The sequence below is a fragment of the Episyrphus balteatus genome, chromosome 2 (assembly GCF_945859705.1).
Source record: "Episyrphus balteatus chromosome 2, idEpiBalt1.1, whole genome shotgun sequence".
In the NCBI taxonomy this organism is placed as follows: Eukaryota; Metazoa; Arthropoda; class Insecta; order Diptera; family Syrphidae; genus Episyrphus; species Episyrphus balteatus.
In genome coordinates, this window is record NC_079135.1 from 75,959,739 (window position 1) to 75,981,013 (window position 21,275).

General features: G+C 35.7%; 1 protein-coding gene across 7 annotated transcripts in view; it reads right to left on the minus strand.

Moving 5' to 3' along the window:
• Positions 1-19,263: 19,263 nt before the first annotated feature.
• Positions 19,264-21,275, minus strand: part of LOC129910638 (uncharacterized protein DDB_G0283357) — a 38,699-nt gene continuing 36,687 nt past the window's right edge. For 6 of the 7 annotated variants that reach the window (XM_055988086.1, XM_055988088.1, XM_055988084.1 and 3 more), the window contains one exon: positions 19,264-19,976. In XM_055988086.1, coding sequence (XP_055844061.1) covers positions 19,470-19,976 — 507 coding nt within the window. In that variant the 3' untranslated portion in view covers positions 19,264-19,469. The remainder of the gene's footprint in view (positions 19,977-21,275) is intronic. The other variant, XM_055988089.1, reaches the window with a different exon arrangement.

A 21,275-nucleotide genomic window follows, 5' to 3' on the forward strand; every position in this document is an offset into this window, starting at 1 on the left:
CAACCACCCAACAATTTGACAAGCAGTCCATGAAGTCAAATGTAGAAGTATTGGTAATCACTCCGTCACTCCTTCAAAATTTTGGGAGTGAAGAATTCACTCCAAAACTTCACTCCTTATTCAATTTTGGAATTTGAAATCACTCCTTTTGGAGTGATTATTTATAGCTTGGAGTGTCACTCCTTGAATTTTGGAAAACGACATAATGGTGTGTTCCATTGGGCACAGAAGAATAGGTGTATTTAAATCAGCATTTACAAACGACGATATCTCCACGAAGATTTTTCAGTTGTTGGCAAAATGTACATAAATACGTAAGGATTTTCCATCAAATTATTTTTGTAGTTATATTCTTTGAGCTCTTCTTCATTTTGCGATTTTTTTTTGAGGGTGATAAAAATGACTGGAAGGCAAACATATTTTTACGTTGAAGACTTTAACGATATTTCCAGTCTGGTGACTTCAAATCATTAGTCGACCACCTCTTACCACCTGAACCAACCCGCTATGAAAGTATTGATCGCGATTTTTGTTCTAGTGCCAAGTTGCAAAAAAAAAGAACTTTCACTCAAATTTTAATAAGAGTTTCTCTATAAAAATAATAAGATATCCTTATAAAAACAACCTTATTAATCGTTTCTTTTAATAAGATTTCCTTATAAAACATATGGGCAGTAAAACAATATGGCAATCTGTTAGTTTTTAGTTGGTCATATTTTTCTCTGTGTAGTCGCCAAATTGAGTCGCTGACTTGATTCACAGTTTTGAGTCGACGACTAAAGTCGAAGGAAGACTTGAGTCGCCAACCAGAGTCGCCGACTTGAGTCCACTTGAGTTGACGACTTTAGTCGCCGATTTGAGTCGCTGACTTGATTCACAGTCTTGAGTCGCCGACTAAAATCGAAGGAAGACTTGAGTTGACGACTTTAGTCGCCGCACAGTGTGGCCGATGGTAGGAAAAGTTGGCAAAAATTATTTTTCTTCGTTTCTAAGTTTGTTATGGGTAAAAATACTATATTTAAGCACAAAACTGAGACAACTTTTGTGATTCTATGAAAAATTATCAAAAACGCACATTATAAGGACATAAGTATCTGTTACCTTTAACTTTGAAGTTGTTTGAGAAAGAAAATTGTTATTTATTTGTTCAATACTTAGATTTTACTGTTTTTTTTTTTTTTTATAAGATTATTCTTAAAAATAGATTTTAGACCTGACTCAACGGTTTAGTCATAACAAAATCTTCTTAATGAAAAAATACACTGGTCAACAAAATTCAACTTTTTTTGTCCGAAGAACCAAAACATACTTTTCTGAAAGATTTAGGGATGCTGAACTCAAATCCACGAAATAAATATTCTATTAGCTTCCGTTTTTTGAAATATTACCGTTATAAAATGCAAAAAAAACATGTTATTTTGAATGTTTATGAGGTTATGGTAAAAAAGTGTGGTAATTTCTTTAAGCATAGTTTGACGCGGTCATCTTCTTCAGAGAACCGTTTCAAATTTTCCGATCTTTTTTCATGTATGAGATATCTCAAGCTGCGCCTGCGTCTCCATTGTGTAGATCGACACTATTTCCTTAAATTTTTAGCCACAATGCTAACCGTACACACTTTCAGTTTTGGCTAATAGAATAATTCTGACAATGGATACGAGTTCAGAATATCTAACACCTTCAGAAAAGTAAAATTCTGTTGAACTGTATTGTCAGTACTTCCGGAATCTGAAAAAAAATTATATACAAATATAGCTCAGGGAAATTAGTCAAAATATGGGCATGAAATCGCATTTTTCGCGAAGCTGATGCTCTTTTGTTTTTCCTAAATCTAGACACCCCAATCTTGAGGATGTGACCAATAGAACTCAAGATATAAGCCGTTTATACGATTATGTTTAGAGGCTTTTTTGTTTCGATTTTTGTTTGTTTATTTGAATTGAAAAGCCTGATATGGTTAGTTAAAAAAGCTTATATCGTGAGTTAAATTAACCCCATAGCAAAGATTGGGGTGTCTAGATTTAGGAAAAACAAAAGAGCATCAGCTTGTATATTTATAATTTCAAATAGTATAAATTAAGCCCATTCACGTTAATTGGAAAACTTACGTTATTTAGCCCCCCAAAAACCGTATAAAGCACAAAATTAGAGTTGTCAGACCTTTGAAATCCACATTAACACGCGTATGGCTGCAAAACTGCGTACTTGTATTTTGGTTAAACCTCTACTCCCAAAATTTTCTCGGCCTACTAGCAAAAAACTAGCTTTTTTCTCACTTTTGACTAGTACATGGAGAGTTTCGGAGTTGGATTACTTCTACAATACGATGGTTACAATAACGATTGTGGGCTCATTTTATAGGTAATTATAAGTACTATAATTCATTCTTGAAGAATTATCCAAACAAATCAAAAGTTCGTCAGATATATGAACAAATGTCATTTTGTCCCAACCTTGCGATATAAACCCGCACTTTGACCAACTGTAAAATTTTATTTAATCAACTCACGGAATTGTTTTGTATATCATTTTTTAGATAATTTTATTGTTGATAAGTCTTACCTTTGTCAGTTTTTGTTAAAATGAATAACAATGGAGCTATTCAATAAAAACGATACCAATCTCTTTTCCAAGATGGCGGCTGTTCCCAACCTCCAATTTTCCCAACAAATTGACTTTTATGATAAAGACAACCACCCGAACACATTCCATGAAAAAAATTTTGTCCCGCGAAAAATGCGATTTAAATTACTAATTTCCCTGGGCTAATATACAAAAAATCAAAAAAAATATATACAAATATACAAAAAAATCGTTATTTTTAGATAACTTCACATAGTGTTTACTCAAAAAGGGGTAAAACATGGGCACCACTTTTTTAATTGACACGAAAGACGACACTCCCAACAATAAAGGGACACCAAAAACAAAGCGCCACTTCACACCTTTGTGAACTTTTTCTTAACGAGTTTGTATGACACACACAAAAAACGAATGAATACCGAATTAGAATAATTTTTTCAAACAAACTAGACACTCATAATTCAAAAGAGGAATGAGAATCGAAAGCTTCCCTTTTGCTTAAACTTAAACCGTGGAATAAAAACCGGTTTTGTGTAGCTTATTAATCCCTTTATTAAAGTAAATTTGTATTTGGCAGTTCGGTACAATTTGAAAATAGCTATTTTTGCCAGCTTTTGATACCATTGGCCACACTGTGCGCCGGCTAGATTCGCTGACTGAGTATTAAATCATACCCAGATTCGGGTTGCAGATTTGAGTAGCAAATTTTTGTTTTAATGCATGACCTACTCCGAAAATTTAATTGTTTGGCCAAAAAATGAAAAAAACTTCTGTTCTGCAAGAAATAGAAGGTCAAAAACTGATATTTAGAATCACTTATTATACCAGAAACTACCTGCAAAATTGCAGCATGTCACGATTTTTTTTCCATTTAAGGTCAATTTTCGACATTATTCGACTGATGATTGAAAAATCGGGGCTTATAATTCTAATTTTTCTAATAGCAAAAAATGACTATCGTTCCTGTTGAACGGGTAGAAAACTTCAATGCGATATGCTTCCAAGGTTCCAAGAATAATAATAATGAAAACACCCGTAAAAAAAACTGATTTATAAATCATTATTCAAAAATTCAGTAGTTTTTTTTATAGATAATCCCTTAAAGCCACTTTCGAGTGACAACATTATTAGAAGATGTCATCACAAACGCGTTAAGTCAATTGTTGTTCAAGAAAACTCCATTCCGTACATCCCCACCCTATATCACATTCCAACATCCTTGACGTCCCATGATGCAAAAGAAAAAAAATAGAATGGGGCTACTTTATACCAAACCTTAAGGCCAGTGATTTTTTTCTTACTGATTTTTTTACCCCACAATTCAATGTGAATGTGAAAAAGAACGATTTTTTTATTCATTCCAAAATCCAGAGGTTATCGTTAACCCAAAAGGAATGTACTGCACTCACTTTGCTGGGGATGTTTACTTCCTCTTTTTTTTTACATACTCTTTCTGAGAAAAAGACTTGGGTGCTTTTGTTCTGCTTATGTAAGTACAGAGAATGAGAAAACAACTCACCAAAGGGCAAATAAGGATTAGTGGGAATTAAAAAAAAAAAAAAGATTTTTTATCACACAAGAAAAGTTATGGGAAAAAATCTGAATAAAGTCTTCCTAAGCCAGTGGAGCATATAACAATGAGGGGGATTGAAAAAAACAATCCATGAACCCAAATCTTTTTTTTATTTTCAAATCAATTTCGTTTAGGGCTTCTCGAACAATTACTTCGGCATACGCAATATTTAAATCATTTTCACACAGAACGTTAAGTGAAAAGTTCAAACGAGAGACTCCATCTCATACTCATTGCCAATTCCATTTTTGATGACTTAATGGATATCCTTTAACATACGAGCTCGTATACCTACTAAATTATGCCAAAAGAAAGTCGCAATTGCACTTGCTTTCGAAATGAGCCCAGGATAGAGTCTACCATATATATTTATGTATCTTTGTATCTACATGAGTACAGCCCCCCAACCCTAAGGCAAACACACGTGAAAGAAATCAAACATTCTGTTAATTTAGAAAAGTAAACCCCCAACTCTTACCAACAATTGGTTGCCAAGTAGTAGACACATCCCCATCACCAACTCACTCACTGACACAGGAAAAAATCCTTTTTTCATTTACGCTCCGAGAAATGTTTTAATTTCTTTCAGACTCTTTGGTTCGTGATCCTGGCGCCTAATAAATTTCATTTCATTTTTATCCCAAAACGAACACTCAAATATCATAAAAAAAAACTTGCCCTTCTGTAGTACCGTGTACACGTAGAAAGTGTAATCAATTCCTTTTGTATCAGTGCGAGGGGAATCATTTCCTTCGAAAAGGGTTAATTTTTTTGAGGATATATATTGAAGATTAATAAGAAGCTCACGCACAAAGAATGTGCTTGTAAAAGTCAATATCAAATAAACAGGATGTATAGTGGGGGGACATAAGATTCGTTTATTCTTTTATAGCTTGCCCCAATACAAGCCCGATATAACAAAGTCTAACAAAGATTTTAATTTATTCGTTTCGATCTTATAAATGAACTTTCAAAAAGAACAATATTTCTCCAAAAAAGTTATGTTACAAGTTCAATCAAATAAGATATTAAGCTCTACAGAAACAAAATTTAATGAATAGATTTGGGTGATTTAATGTATGTATTTTCTTTTTTTTTTTACATTTTAACCAGTTTTCTTAACCTAATGCAAAAACTTATTTAGGGTATTCATGCAACGGTGTAAACTCTAAGTAAACTTGGTAAAATGGTAAATCTGGTAAACAAAGTGTCATCCATACAAATTTTTTACACATTTACCACTTTACCACGTTTACCGTTTCATGAATACCCCTATTATAAATCAATTGAATTTTCTTTTCTTTAAAACTTTGACAAACTGGACCCTCAAACCTTTTCTATTTAACTTTCGATAATAAAGGCTATTGATTGAAGAATAGTAGCCTTTTATTTACATTAATGTAGGGTTTCCAGAACATCTCTTTTAAAGAGAACATGTTCTCTTTTTCAACTCTGATCTTCTTTACACTCTCTTTTTTCATAATATTCTTTTTTTGTTCTCTATTTTTCAAATGTGCTCTTATTAGTATTTTTTTTTATTTTCGTCCATAGTTTTTCAAGATTGCTACGATTATCTGTCTCGTTGTTTCAACTCTCAAACTCTGCCCACTCACAGTTAAGGTAAAGTGTTCATCGCATTTAAATTCAAAAGAGATGTTCTGTTTTTCGTTTTCGATCTATATATTTTATAATTTCTTTTTCTACACGGATCTCAGTTTAATTGTCTTTTAGCTCGATTTTTTTATCTAAGTACTTTTTAACAATTTAAATAAATTGTGGCTCGTTAAAAAGCTGACTTGTGCAGTTATTCCAAAGTTTACTTCTCTAGAGAAGTTAAACATCCATTCAAAAGATTTACAATAACTGAGAATATGGACGCGTTCTTCTTTAAAAAGATTTGATCATTTTTAACGCAATTCCTGTGTCCCAGATCCACTACTTTTAAGTAACTCTTTAGGAAAAATAAATTTGTTTTGCTTATGTGACGTTAGCTTTTGTGTTTTCTTATCAATTACTCTCTTTTTTGTTCTTTGTTTATTTTCTTTTCTTTTAGGTCCTCTTTTTTTAAAGGTTCTAGAGTAAAATGTTCTCTTTTTATTAAGGTCCCAAATGGACACCCTACATTAATGTTAATTTAAAAAAAATTATATATTTAAGTTTTCATTTAAATCCTTCTATAAAAAAAAGGTCTTTGAAAATGAAATACCTGTTTACTTTTTAAATTATTTTATAAACCGTAATACATGTACCTACATATTACCTTTTACCATTGAATAATTACAAATAGAAGTGACACCGCAGATTACTCATGCGACTATAAGAGTACCGGAAGATAGATGAACTACAGTTTTGCGCCTGTAGTTGAGTTGAGTCTTAACTAATATTTTTTTTAAACCTTCTAAACCTTCATAAAAAAATTAATAATTATTATTATACATTTCAAAGAGCTTATATTGATATAAGTTTTCGTATTTTGAAAAGTCATATTAGTCTAGAGAACAATGACCAGTGCGGGTTTGTTGCGGGTAAATCAACCACAGATGCAATCCAGAGTATAAGAATCATTATGGAAAAACATCGAGACTCCTTGGAGGATTTGCATGTGGTATTGGTTGATTTTGAAAAAGCATTCGATCGACAACCACGAGATCTGATATGGGTGGCCCTCAGACAACGAGGAGTTCCGGAAACCTATGTGCGGATAATTATGGACATGTATGATGGAGCAGTAACTAAAGTAAGATTTGCAGCTGGAGTCACCGAAGAATTCGAAATCACAGTAGGTGTACACCAGGGAAGTGTCTTGAGTCCTCTGCTCTTTATTACCGTTCTTGATTACCTGCTTGAAGGCAAAGTGACGGACCCAAAAGTGCATCAGTTATTCTTTGCTGACGATGGAGCCATCATAAGTGAAGACCCGATATCCCTGCAACGAGCACTTGATGTATGGGTGGATGTTCTAGAAGGTAGTTGGTACCGCATAAGCGCGAAAAAGACAGAAAACCTATGCTGCCCATTTTCTGATCCACACAGGCCTATTCCTGACATTTATTTGAATTGTGTAGTGCTTCCCAAGTGTGAAAAGTTTAAATATCTGGGGTCTATGATAAATAACGAAGGTACTTGTGATGACGATATCAATCATCGCGTAAGCGTAGGGTGGATGAAGTGGCGGGAAAATTCTGCCATCTTCTGTGATCGAAAAATGCCCCCTAAGCTGAAAGGAAGACTCTACACCGCAGTTGTGAGTCCAGCACTCACATACGGTTCACAATGTTGGACAATGTACAAAAAGTATGAGAATAAGTTAACGGCAGCTGAGATGAAGATGCTTCGTATGACAGCAGGAGTAACAAAGCTTGATAGAATTAGAAGTACGAAGATCCGAGGAAGCCTTCATGTTAAAAACACCATCTCCCAAAAAATTGAACACGACCGACTCAGTTGGTATTGCCATGTTCAAAGGAGAGATCCTGAGAACCATGTCAAAAAAGCAATATCATACAACGTTCCAACACGAAATAGAAAGAAAGGTAGGCCTAAAAACTCCTGGTACAAGCAAATGCAAAACCACCAGCATTCAGTTGGCCTTAGAAATGGAACAATACAAAACCGGGAGGCTTGCCGCCGATTTCTGAGGTCAACCCGGCGAACCCCACAGGCGGATTACTAGTGTGAAGCAGTTACGTGGGATAGTTATGATCCCCTCGACATCGAGATCATAACAGCGCCGAGAAAAAGGAAGAAGAAGAAGAAGAAGTCTAGAGAACAAGGACGATGCCTTTTACTCCTACTAGCCTAGGTTCGAATACCGGTAAAATTTGAAATTTTTTTTTTTTGCGGAGATTTTTTTTTGAGAAATTTAATTAATTTTTATTCTAGTAATGTAAAAAAAAAAAAAAAAAATCTCAATTTCCCGTCAGATTCGAACCTGGGCAGGTAAACTTAACAGACATTCACCTTATCCTCTAGGCTATCTCCACTTTTTGAAATAGGAAAACTTTTATCTATATGTATAAGCTGTTTAGGATTTGATTTTGGGTTGCTGGATTTGCTTTTGGATTGTTGGCTTTGCTTTTGGATTGTTGGATTTGCTTTTTTAATTCAACGCACGATACTAGCGACGACAATTTTACAGCGGGAGTTTCCCTGGGTGTCCACTTCTATTTGTAATTATTCAATGCTTTTACTCTTCTGAATTCAACTAACAATAAATAATGCCAAAAAAAATTTAAAAATACATTTATGTTTTATGACCTGACCATACATTTTGAAAAAAATTCTGAGTTGGAGGACTAGTTTTTCAAAAACACTTTATTTGATTTACTTGATTTTGATTTTACGAAGGAAATAAGCTTCTGGCTTTTTAAAAATTTATATGAAGGGTCCAGGGGGGAAAATGTTTGATATTGCGTTTTTTCTCAGAATGAGTTGGAATGGAGTTTGGAATGTTGTTTTTGCCCTGGACCTTTCAAATGTATCTCAATATTGTACGTGTTGTGGTTCTGTTTTTATTTGTTTATGTTTGAATTTAATTCGTGAGAAAATTGCGATGTTAAATCCCTCACCCCTTTAAAGTTTTTTTTAATAACTTATGAAATCTCTTGATATCATTTAATTTTTAAAATTAAAAAAAAAAAAATTGAGAAAAAATGTGTTCATAAAAATCTTAATTTCAACTTTAAACAACATTACGACAAGAGTGGCAATTTTTAACCCATTGAGGTTAAAGTATTTTTAAGTAGCGACCTTTTGGAAAAAAAGATTATCAAAATCGGAGCTGTGGGGCTGGGTTCCCTATTATAGGCATTTTTTGAGTTTAAGATACTCCACTATAATCCTTTCCTTAATATTAAAAGTCGCCATTAAAAATTCAAAATCTGTCAGAATTTAATTGAGTGTTAACAATAATTTAGGGCTAGTAGTAAAATCAAATTAGACTTCTTTTATATTGCTTGCTAGATCTTTTTTCAATTTTGTTCAATGTACTGAAACCCTGTCAGTTATAACTTTTTCGAAAGGCAGGCTTGATTCTAATTTTAAAATCAAGTTATTCTTAGCATATTTTTTTTTTTGAAATTTTCGATCTTATACTTTGATGTATTGGTATGTATATTATGATATGATATGTTTTCTTTCTTGCTGTTGCTTAAAAAGTAAAAACACTCCTATAAAAAAAAAACGAATGACACTTCTTAACAAATTTATATATTGTGGTGCGTTCTTTTCCTAAACACAGTTAACTTTTGATGTTTGAATTTATTGTGCTCAGTTTATTTGTCAAGTAAACATAAGATCTATTTGTTTTTATATTCACCAGTATTAAATGTTTGCCAATTCAGTTTTTTTAAACGTTTACATTAATCAATGATAATGAACTATAACTTCAAATGGGTGTTAATCGGTTAAGGCTGTTTGTTTTTGTAATTTGGATCTGGACTGCTTTGTTCAGTTCCATAGTTTCGGTTTAAAAAATGGCATAATCTTCATAATTACACCAAACGAAAGGAAATTTGATGATCTACAACTTTTATGGTGCAGACAAATTACACTGGTCAGCAAAATTTAATTTTTTTTTGCCACAAGAACCAAAATATCCTTTTCTAGTAGTTTTTGGGGTGCTGAATCCGAATTTGAAGTCAGAAAAATTTGATTGGCCTCCGTTTTTGAAATATTACCGTTATAAAATGCTAACAAACGTAATTTGGGCTGTTTTCGAGGTTCTGTTTTCATGTTGGGTAATTCATTATAAACAAATTTGTAACAGTAATTATAAGAAAAGATATTCTTCTTTTAAAAACTGATTAAATTTTCCCGATATCTCTTTTATTGCTCGAGATATCTTAAGTTTCAGTTAATAAGCCAAAGAGAAACTAAACTTAATCTAAAGTTTAAGTCACTGGTCACAGAATTTTTGCCACAAGAATCAAAATATACTTTTCTAAAGGTTTTTGGGTTGCTGAACTCGAATCCGAAATCAGTAAAAATCTATTAGCCTCCGTTCTTGAAAATAACCGTTATAAAAAAAACCTTTTTTTGCATTTTATAACGGTAATATTTCAAGCACGAAGCCTAATAGAATTTTTCTGATTGCGGATTCGAGTTTAGCAACCCAAAAACCTTCAGAAAAGTATATTTTGGTTCTTGTGGCAAAAAAGTTTAATTTGGTTGGCTAGTGTTGTTTCTGATTCAAAGACCGCTTCTTAAATTTTAAATATCTCTGGCAGTAAAAGAGATATCGGAAAGATTTAAACATTTTTTGAAAGAATAAAACTAGTTCTAATAGGCACTGTTACAAATTTATTCATAATTAATTATCCTACATAAAAACATTACCTCAAAAACAGCCAAAATTACGGAGGCCAATAACAATTTTCTGAGTTCAGATTCGAGTTCAGCACATCAAAAACTACTAGAAAAGTATATTGTAGTTCTTGTGGCAAAAACCTTGTTGAATAGTGTTATTTAACCATCATAGCGACAGAAAAATTAAAAAAAAAAAAAACAAACAAATAAATAAAATGTGATAACCTCAAAAGTTTTGTCCTCACAGAAAAACAGTGAATGCACAGAAAAAGATATTTATATTTTACCTACAGCTTTGATCAATTTACTAATTCGGTCAAACCGAATGAGAGAATTTCACTTTAGGTTTTCTAGGTTTTAACGTCAATTAGCCTCCACTTCATTTTGAAATTTTTAGAATGATTGTGTTTATACTTATTTCGGACACTGTATATGCTTTTATTTATTGCTTGCTGAAAATTGAAGAAAAGCGTCAAATTCTATCAATTTGTTTATCAGATTTATTTTTTTTTTAATGTTGGATTATTCCATATTATACCTACGACTTCAATCTAAAAAGTTCACATTTTTTAATGCAAAAACTTAACTTTAAAAAATTCAATCATTTATAAATAAAGTTTCAACTTTCAAAAACAATTAATCAACTGATTTTTTTTTTCACACACAAAAAATATTTGTTTTTGACCACACACTGGGTGATGATGGTAATGGTAATGGCTGTTGAAAATGTCCTTAGAGTAAGCACATTCATGTTAATGACGTGTCGTAATTAACGTCCCATTTTGGGTTAGATTATCCGTGAATAATTGGCGTCTTGCATTTGAGCGGTCAACATAGAAAATATAAATGGGAATTTTCTCTCCTAATTGCTTTTTGGCAAGACCAATGGAGTTTTAACTGGTACAACGTGGTTTTTGTGCGGTCTTTCATTCTTATCATATTCTTTTTTTTTTTTACTGTGTGTGCTTTTTCTTTAAATTGAAGTGGATTCTGGAATACCAATATCCATATATCATTTATGTTAGTAAAAGAATTTCCTACAATTTATTTATATAAGTCCGACTGTCAAAGGTTCTATATATCAGTTTGACTAAAGCTGCACCCATGTTTAGAGAAATGCGAAATAAAATATTCAAATCCTTATTATTCCCAAATGCCCCAGACACATCAACTTGACCATTCATATCTTATTTATATCCATTTTGCAGGACACTTGGCTTTACACTCATAAGAAAGGAAACGAAAAATAAAAAAAATTGGAAACATCCTTCATCCTTATAGTCCCTGCTAACCTCTGTCAAACTGACTTTAGCAATACAATTTCTTCTTATTTGTTGAATGCCTTAACTTCGGATATAACTTGACTATAGTTTGAGGGTTGCGATAAGATTCTTGAAGGGCTCACTATGACCACACATGCGAAGTTCGTATGAATAGTTGCGTAAATGAGATCTAGTCACATGGGACCGAATGTCAATCCGTTGTTGTGCCGTGTTCCATTGATTAAGGTCATTTTCTCCATCAATACCCAAAGATAAATAAACAAATTTGAGTGAACAAGTTTTTCTACTTCAATTCATATCCCTGCATGAGTCCTGTCCATTGTAGCCATGTACAAAACGAATTTAGGCCTGCATCTGTGACAAGGTTCATGAGTCATGAGTCTTTCAAACTCTTCATAACGTCAATTATGATTTCAAGAAAGCACGTTCTGTGGGTGCGTTTTTGGTCATGGGTATAAAAATGTTCTATTCTTAAATGGTTCCACTAATTGCACCACATAAGTCACACGCCCAGTGAGTTATTAGCAAATAATGGCAGATCATTTGCACTAAAGTATTCCACCTAATGACCAACTATTAATGTTACCAATTTTGCTTATACTTGTAGCCTTAACAAGATAAAGGAATATTCTTGAAGCGAGAACTGGTTCGGGTAGAAATATTCTAGGCGTGTTCCCCTGGGGGGATGATCCAAGTTTTTGGTGCATGTGGTAATTAGAGCATTCATTCAAGGATGGTAGAATTGTTCTTTTTTATCTAATTCATTTTGCGGATGGACAGAAAAACCGTGCCGAAAACAAGATGAACATTTTATAAGAGGGTTCTTCAGCAGCTCATCCCATAAAATATGTGGGTGAGTCCAAAGAACTTTGTTTTACAAGAAGGGTTTCTGTGTGTGGTGCTTGTCTTTTTTTTGTCACCACTTAATGATGTGACAATTTATTTTTGTCGAAGGCCCCTTTTGCTGGACATTCAAACTGGGAGTCGTTATAGTGTGTTCATGCCAAGTTGCAGAGAAAAAAAAAAACATTGAAAAAAATGTGTAGACAGTGAACATGAGTGTGCTCTTTTTGTTTTGTGATTTTTTTTAGGGGTAAAATGTGTTGAAGAATTGAAATGTTGATTTAATTTGAAAGGTTGGCAGGACAAATTTAATGCAAAACTGCTGTAGAAATTAAAGTTGGGATATAAAAATAACAGATTTTTTATAAATGAAACTGTCATGTTGATTTGAATGTAATGCAATGCATTTCAACATATCTTCAAGTTGAATATCTATTTGATTTAAATCTTGTAAAATTCGTTTATTGGAGGGTATTTTTTTTTATTATAAATAAAATTACATAAATCCGTCAGAATTTTCTGGGTATTATAAAATACTATACTATAAGTAGGTACTAGGAGAAGAGGTTGTTTTTTAGAATCTTAAAGACTTTTATCAACATTATCCACCAAATACCTGCAATTTTTTTTACTATAAATATGCCTATACACCAGTAAGAATGGATCAAATGATTTTTAAAAATGGCATATCTTTGTTAAAAACTGTGCTTAAAATAGTAATTTAAATTTAAAATTACTTATTTTAAAACCGAAAGAAAAATCTTTTTTCAAATTAACGTACGGGACATGTGCGGGACATGCAATTTCGCAATTATCTTCCGGGACACGTCCGGGACATGTCTGGGACACGTCCGGGACACGTCCGGGACATGTCCGGGACATGTCCGGGACACGTCCGGGACATGTCTGGGACACGTCCGGGACATGTCTGGGACACGTCCGGGACATGTCCGGGACACGTATGGGACATGTCCGGGACACGTATGGGACATGTCCGGGACACGTCCGGGACATGTCCGGGACACGTCCGGGACATGTCCGGGACACGTCCGGGACATGTCCGGGACACGTCCGGGACCTGTCCGGGACACGTCCGGGACCTGTCCGAGACATGTCCGGGACACGTCCGGGACACTTCCGGAACATGTCTGGGACACGTCCGAGACATGTCCGGAACACGTCCGAACATGTCCGGGACTCGTCCGGGACATGTCCGGGGCACGTCCGGGACATGTCCGGGACACGTCCGGGACATGTCTGGGACACGTCCGGTACATGTCCGGGACACGTCCGGGACATGTCCGGGACACGTCCGGGACACGTCCGGGACATGTCCGGAACACGTCCGGGCCATGTCCGGGACACGTCCGGGCCATTTCCGGGACACGTCCGGGCCATGTCCGGGACACGTCCGGGCCATGTCCGGGACATGTCCGGGACATGTCCGGGACGTGTCCGCTCACTGTTTTCCTTCAAATTTTCGACATTTTCCAAATTTGAAGAGAATTTACCAATTTTCGCTTAAACCTAACGCATCAAAGCGTGGCTTATACCAAAATTTGCCGTTTGAGACCCTCGAATTAGTTGTGGCATTTTCAATTTTGTCGCTCACTGTTTTCAATCAATTTGAGTGTTGTTCCGCTAACTTGACACGAATTTACCAAGTTTCGCTTAAAAGGTGGCTTAGACTTAACGCATCAAAGCGTGGCTTACACCTGAATTTGCCGTTCGGGACCCTCGATTTAATTGTGACAATTTCAATTTTGTCACTCACTGTTTTCATTAAAAAGTGTGATGTTTCGCTGCCTTGACGTGTCAACTTAGCGAGGCACCCTCCATAAAGTGGCTTAAACTTAACGCATCAAAGCGTGGCTTATACCTGAATTTGCCGTTCGGGACTCTCGAATTAGTTGTGCCATTTTCAATTTTGTCGCTCACTGTTTTCCTTCAAATTTTCGATATTTTCCAAATTCGACAAGAATTTACCAATTTTCGCTTAAAAAGTGGCTTAAACCTAACGCATCAAAGCGTGGCTTAACCAAAATTTGCCGTTTGAGACCCTCGAATTAGTTGTTGCATTTTCAATATTGTCGCTCACTGTGTCCCGGACGTGTTTGAAGGAAAACAGTGAGCGACAATATTGAAAATGCAACAACTAATGCGAGGGTCTTAAACGGCAAATTTTGGTTAAGCCACGCTTTGATGCGTTAGGTTTAAGCCACTTTTTAAGCGAAACTTGGTAAATTCGTGTCAAGTTAGCGGAACAACACTCAAATTGATTGAAAACATTGAGCGAAAAAATTGAAAATGCCACAACTAATTCGAGGGTCTCAAACAGCAAATTTTGGTATAAGCCACGCTTTGATGCGTTAGGTTTAAGACACTTTTTAAGCGAAAATGTGTAAATTCTCTTCAAATTTGGAAAATGTCGAAAATTTGAAGGAAAACAGTGAGCGGACACGTCCCGGACATATCCCGGACGTGTCCCGGACGTGTCCCAAACATGTCCCGGATGTGTCCCGGACATGTCCCGGACGTGTCCCGGACATGTCCCGGACGTGTTTGAAGGAAAACAGTGAGCGACAATATTGAAAATGCAACAACTAATTCGAGGGTCTCAAACGGCAAATTTTGTGTCCGGGACACGTCCGGGACGCGTCCGGGACATGTCCGGGACACAAAATTTGCCGTTTGAGACCCTCAAATTAGTTGTTGCATTTTCAATATTGTCGCTCACTGTTTTCCTTCAAACACGTCCGGGACATGTCCGGGACACGTCCGGGACATGTCCGGGACACGTCCGGGACATGTCTAGGACACGTCCGGGACATGTCCGGGACACGTCCAGGTCATGTCCGGCACACGTCCGGGACACGTCCGGGACATGTCCGGGACACGTCCGGGACACGTCCGGGACACGTCCGGGACATGTCCGGGACACATCCTGGAAACGTCCGGGACATGTCTAGGACACGTCCGGGAAACGTCCGGGACATGTCCGGGACACGTCCGGGACATGTCCGGGATATGTCCGGGACACATCTGGGACACGTCCGGGACACATCCGGGACATGTCCGGGACAAGTCCGGGACATATCAGGGACACGTCTGGGACATGTCCGGGACACGTCCGGGACATGTCCGGGACACGTCCGAGACATGTCCGGGACACGTCCGGGACATGTCCGGGACATGTCTAGGACACGCCCGGGACACGTCCGGGACATGTCCGGGACACGTCCGGGACATGTCCGGGACACGTCCGGGACATGTCCGGGACACGTCCGGTACATGTCCGGGACACGTCTGGGACATGTCCGGGACATGTCCGTTCACTGTTTTCCTTCAAATTTTCGACAAGAATTTACCAATTTTGCTTAAAAAGTGGCTTAAACCTAACGCATCAAAGCCGCATGTCCGGGACATGTCCGGGACACGTCTGGGACATATCAGGGACACGTCCGGGACATGTCCGGGACACGTCCGGGACATGTCCGCGACACGTCCGGGGCATGTCCGGGACACGTCCGGGACACATCCGGGACATGTCCGGGACACGTTCGGGACATATCAGGGACACGTCCGTGACATTTCCGGGACACGTCCTGGACATGTCCGGGACACATCCGGGACATGTCCGGGACAAGTCCGGAACATGTCCGGGACATGTTTTCGTTTGGGTTTTCGGGATTTTGGTTTTCGAGAATCTGGGTTTTCAGGATTTTGGGTTTTCTGGATTTTGTATTTCGGGATTCTGTCCGTCCAGAAATCCGGATTTTGGGTTTTCGGGATTTTGGGTTTTCGGGATTCTGGGTTTTCGGGATTTTGGGTTTTCGGGATTGAGGGTTTTCTGGATTTCGGATTTCGGGATTCTGTCCGTCTCCCGTCCGGGACATGTCCGGGACATTTTGCGACATGTCCAGGACACGTCAGGGACATGTCCGAGACACGTCCGGGACACGTCCGGGTCATGTCCGGGACATGTCCGGGACACGTCCGGGACATGTCCGAGACACGTCCGGGACATGTCCGAGACACGTCCGGGACATGTCCGGGACACGTCCGGGTCATGTCCGGGACATGTCCGGGACACGTCCGGGACATGTCCGAGACACGTCCGGGACATGTCCGAGACACGTTCGGGACATGTCCGAGACACGTCCGGGACATGTCCGGGACACATCCGGGACACGTCCGGGACACATCCGGGACATGTCCGGGACACGTCCGGGACATGTCCGGGACACGTCCGGGACATGGCCAGGACACGTCCGGGACATGTCCGGGACACGTCCGGGACATGTCCGGGACACGTCCGGGACATGTCCGAGACATGTCCGGGACATGTCCGGGACACGTCCGGGACATGTCCGGGACACATCCGGGACACGTCCAGAACATGTCCGGGACACATCCTGGACACGTCTGGGACATGTCTGGGACACATCCGGGACATGTCTGGGACACGTCCGGGACATGTCCGGGACATGTCCGGGACACATCCGGGACATGTCCGGAACACGGCCGGGACATGTCCGGGACACGTCGGGGACATGTCCGGGACATGTCTGGGACACGTCCGGGACATGTTCGGGACACGTCTGGGACACGTTCGGGAAATGTCCAGGACATGTCCCGGATGTGTCCCGGACATGTCCCGGACATGTCCTGGACATGTCCCGGACGTGTCCCAGACATATCTAGGACATGTCCGGGACACGGCCGTTCATGACCGGAACATGTCCGGGGCGCCACCATGAAGAAATTCGTATTTCTAAGTTTAAGTGTAAATATTAGAAATATTGCGCAACAGATAATATAATCTGTTTCCACTACAAAATGAGATAATTTTAATTTTGCAAATTATGTCAGTTCTAATTTCAAATTTAAATGAGATATTTTACGAAATTATCTTATTTGGGCTCCAGTGAAAACAAGCTATATTGGGCCAGTTGAAGCGATCAGGAAAATTTATTAGGAAAAAGCTATCAGGAAAACTTCAAATCATTTGAAAAAATGAAAAATGTTAAAGTATGCTGATTAGTTATTCAAGGAGAAAATGTCGTTTATGTTTATTGGATCTTTGCAAAGTGAACGAATTTTTAAGTTCTTAGCATTGGCTTAAAGCTTTTGTTTTAAGCTTTTCAATGGTACTATTATTCTTGCACCTATCTTCGCTGTTTTAGAAAACCGGCATAACTGAATTATTAATGCCAATATACTGGTAACAATACATTCTTTATTTTTGTAAACTCAGTATAAATTTAAAAGATTTGCATCCTATAACACAGCTGATTCTTTTTCTTCAATATGAAAATAGAATGGAAAATTGACAAACTTGGAAATTTAAAACAGCTTTTCTTAAGAATTAAGATTTTTGAGTTATGCCAGTTTTATAAAACAGCGATGCTATGTGAATTACATTCTAATCAATTCACGTTTTTACAGAACGCAAAGTTTCATTCCATTTTTTTGCTCCTATTTGAAGCAGTTTTTATAATCTGGTTTGTGATCTAGATTACGATGAAAACTCCTCAAAATCTTACAAACATACTTTTTGTTTGAAATTCGGCTTTTTTAAAATAAGATCTCCCTCATCAACGCTGGAAGGCGACACGCTTCGTTTTCACTTTATTAAATAAAAATGCATTTTATTCTTACTTTGAAAGATATTTAACATAACATTTATTTTCTGTTTTCTTCACATTTCATTGGTTTGCGTATTTAAAGTAGATAAGCAGTTTTATTTTGTTTTGTTTTTTTTTTTTTTTTTTTTATTTCCTAATAGTAATAATAAATTGTATTGTGTGTAACATTAAACAAATATATTTTTGCATAATAATACTTAAGTTTATCAGCAACAAAAAAAATCAAAAACAAATAATCATAAAAAGCTTAAATACATGTATTTATAAATTGCATATTGCACCTTTTTCTTATCAGTTTTTTTTGTTAATCGCTAATCTTACAACATTATTTTTATTTCGATAAAAGAAACATACATTTTTTTTTTGATTTTGTATTCCTATTTAAAATGCTAACGAAAATTAAAAAAAATGTTATTTTATTTTTATAATTTAAAATTTAATAAAATAAAAAAAAAGTTGTTACAAATGTTTCTTTTATTTTTTTTTTTTTGTAAATTGTAATCACATTATCTTTTACTCTTTGATTTAATAACTAATTAATTAGATTACTTAAAACTAATGTTAGCTATAATGTATTTTATCGTTTAAATAGTTAACCTATATCCGGAGCCTTGCAATTAAATTCGAATAAACAGAACAATCTTTTATTTTGTTTATTTTTTTTTTGTTTTTGTTTTTAGCTTTTTACAAGTTTCGAGTTAGAAATTTGTTTATTTTATTTAATTTTACAAGTCATCATGCAGAAATGTTTGTTTATTTGTTTTTTTCTTTATTTATGCCAACTAAGTAACTGATTAATTGACACTTATCTATTTTTACAAAAAAAAAATCTTACATAAACATTATGCAATAAATTATTTGATTATTTTGTTATAACTTGAAATGTACAATACCGATGTTGTTATTTTAAGTTTATTTTTAAAATTCTAAATAAAAAATAATACCTGTAATAATTACTTAATAAAATATTTTGTTCGTTTTTTTGTTATAATATTATATTTACAATTAACGGATTTTTAACATTTACAATTTTATTATTCGTTTATTTATGTGGTTGTTTATTATGCAAGGACTTGCAGTTCGATTTTCAAAATTCATTTAAATTAAAAACAAAATTAAAACTAAACTTTTTCTTTTATTTAAATATTTACAATTATTGTTTTATTATAAAATTACACACACTCATACATTACATTATAACTGGGTTTAGATGTGTTTTTTATTAATTTTATTTTAAATGGGTGTTGGTAGTACAGTATAGTCCTGGTGCATAGATGATTTCATTGTATCATATACAGGACGATTATCGTCTGGCAGCGCATAGACATCCGCCGGAACACACAGCGACTGTAATTTGGAAATATAACTGTCAAAGTGCTCATGATGTGGATGATGATGCGGATGATGGTGGTGGGTAATTTTTTCAGCACTAGGTGGCAGTGGTGGCGGTGGGGGACCATATATTCCAGCTATAGACTGAGCCTGTGAAATACTAGCGGTGGTCAATGGTCCCGGGGGTATAAGGGATGCATGAGAATATGTGTGATGATTTGCAGCCGATGACATTGAAGATGATGATGAAAGTCCGCCAGTGCCTGGTGGTGGTGGGCCAACCCCATTTGGTGGAATACGAACATGCTCCAATAGAGTGATCACATTATTGCGGAGGCTTTCGTAATAGTTGTTTAAGGAACTGGGATTACTTGTATTGCGTTGGGATGTGTTTAGGGGTGAGGCCTCCTAGAAAAGAAAGTAATTAAAATATTAGCATCATAAGATATACTACAGAATTTTCCATCTTTATTAATGGCATTTTAGTTTATTAATTTTATTTATTCGTTTTATTCATCACAGAAATAAAGTCTGGAAAAAAACAAATGGTAATCCAATTCGATAAACATCATAAATTACGTAACGCAAATGTAACGTATTCATATTCATTTTCTTTAATTTTTTTTTTTTTACAAAAACGGTTTGTGTAGAATAAAGAGGAATATGCGAGTTCATAATAATCTATTAACTTACTTATAAGTTCAAAGTTTGAGTTCATAAAAAAATTTCAAATCGTACTAATGTATACCAAGAAGTCTTTTTTCGTTGGTAAACACTAAAAATGTGAAGAAATAAAGTTCGAATCATTTTGGGGAGAAAGAAACAAAAATAAAAAAAAAAAAACAATCTACAGGAACAAATTTAACAGTTAACGGTTATACTTATTAGGGTGGGTCAAAAAATTTGAAATTCTTTTTTTTTTTTGATTTTGTACTCCGAAAAATCGATTGCTAGACACCTCTAGAATATACACACAAATATGAGCTTTTTATAATAATAAGAAGGTGCTCCGCTTTGCAATTTTCCATTTTTACATCATTTTTTATTAATTGACTTTTTAGCAAATTTCTGTACATATTCTTGTAGGAAATTGAACGCTCTACAAAAAAGGCCTTATAAACTTTTTTTCTTTTATCTAACCGTTTAATAGATACATATTTGTGGTCGGAAAATCGAGAAAATCTTTAAAAAATCGTTTTTTGTTCTTAATTTTGTAACAAACTGAAAAATTATAATAATCAAACGCGCAAGACATATTCGTGTAGGAAATAGATTGGTCCACAAAAAAGGTTTTATTAACTTTTTTCATTAATCTAACTATTCTAAAGATATTCGAGGTCAAAATTTAAAAAAATTATAAAAACATTTTTTGAAAATAATGAATTTTCAGTGAATTGGAAAATTTTTAAAAGTAAAAAATGTTTTTATAATTTTTTTAAATTTTGACCTCGAATATCTTTAGAATGGTTAGGTAAATGAGTATTAATTTTGTTCACTTATTATTAAAGCCCAAATTGTCATATTTGTATTTGATCAAAAGATAGAACCTGTTGAATAATATTTTACCGTTATCTCAAAATTGTGACTACAAAATTGATTGATTTGATTTTGCACAGATATAGTCCTGTCTATTATCTATCTACAATATAAATTTCATTTATTTATCTGTTGAAGAAAAAAAGATATAAATAAAAAAACGGTTAAGAA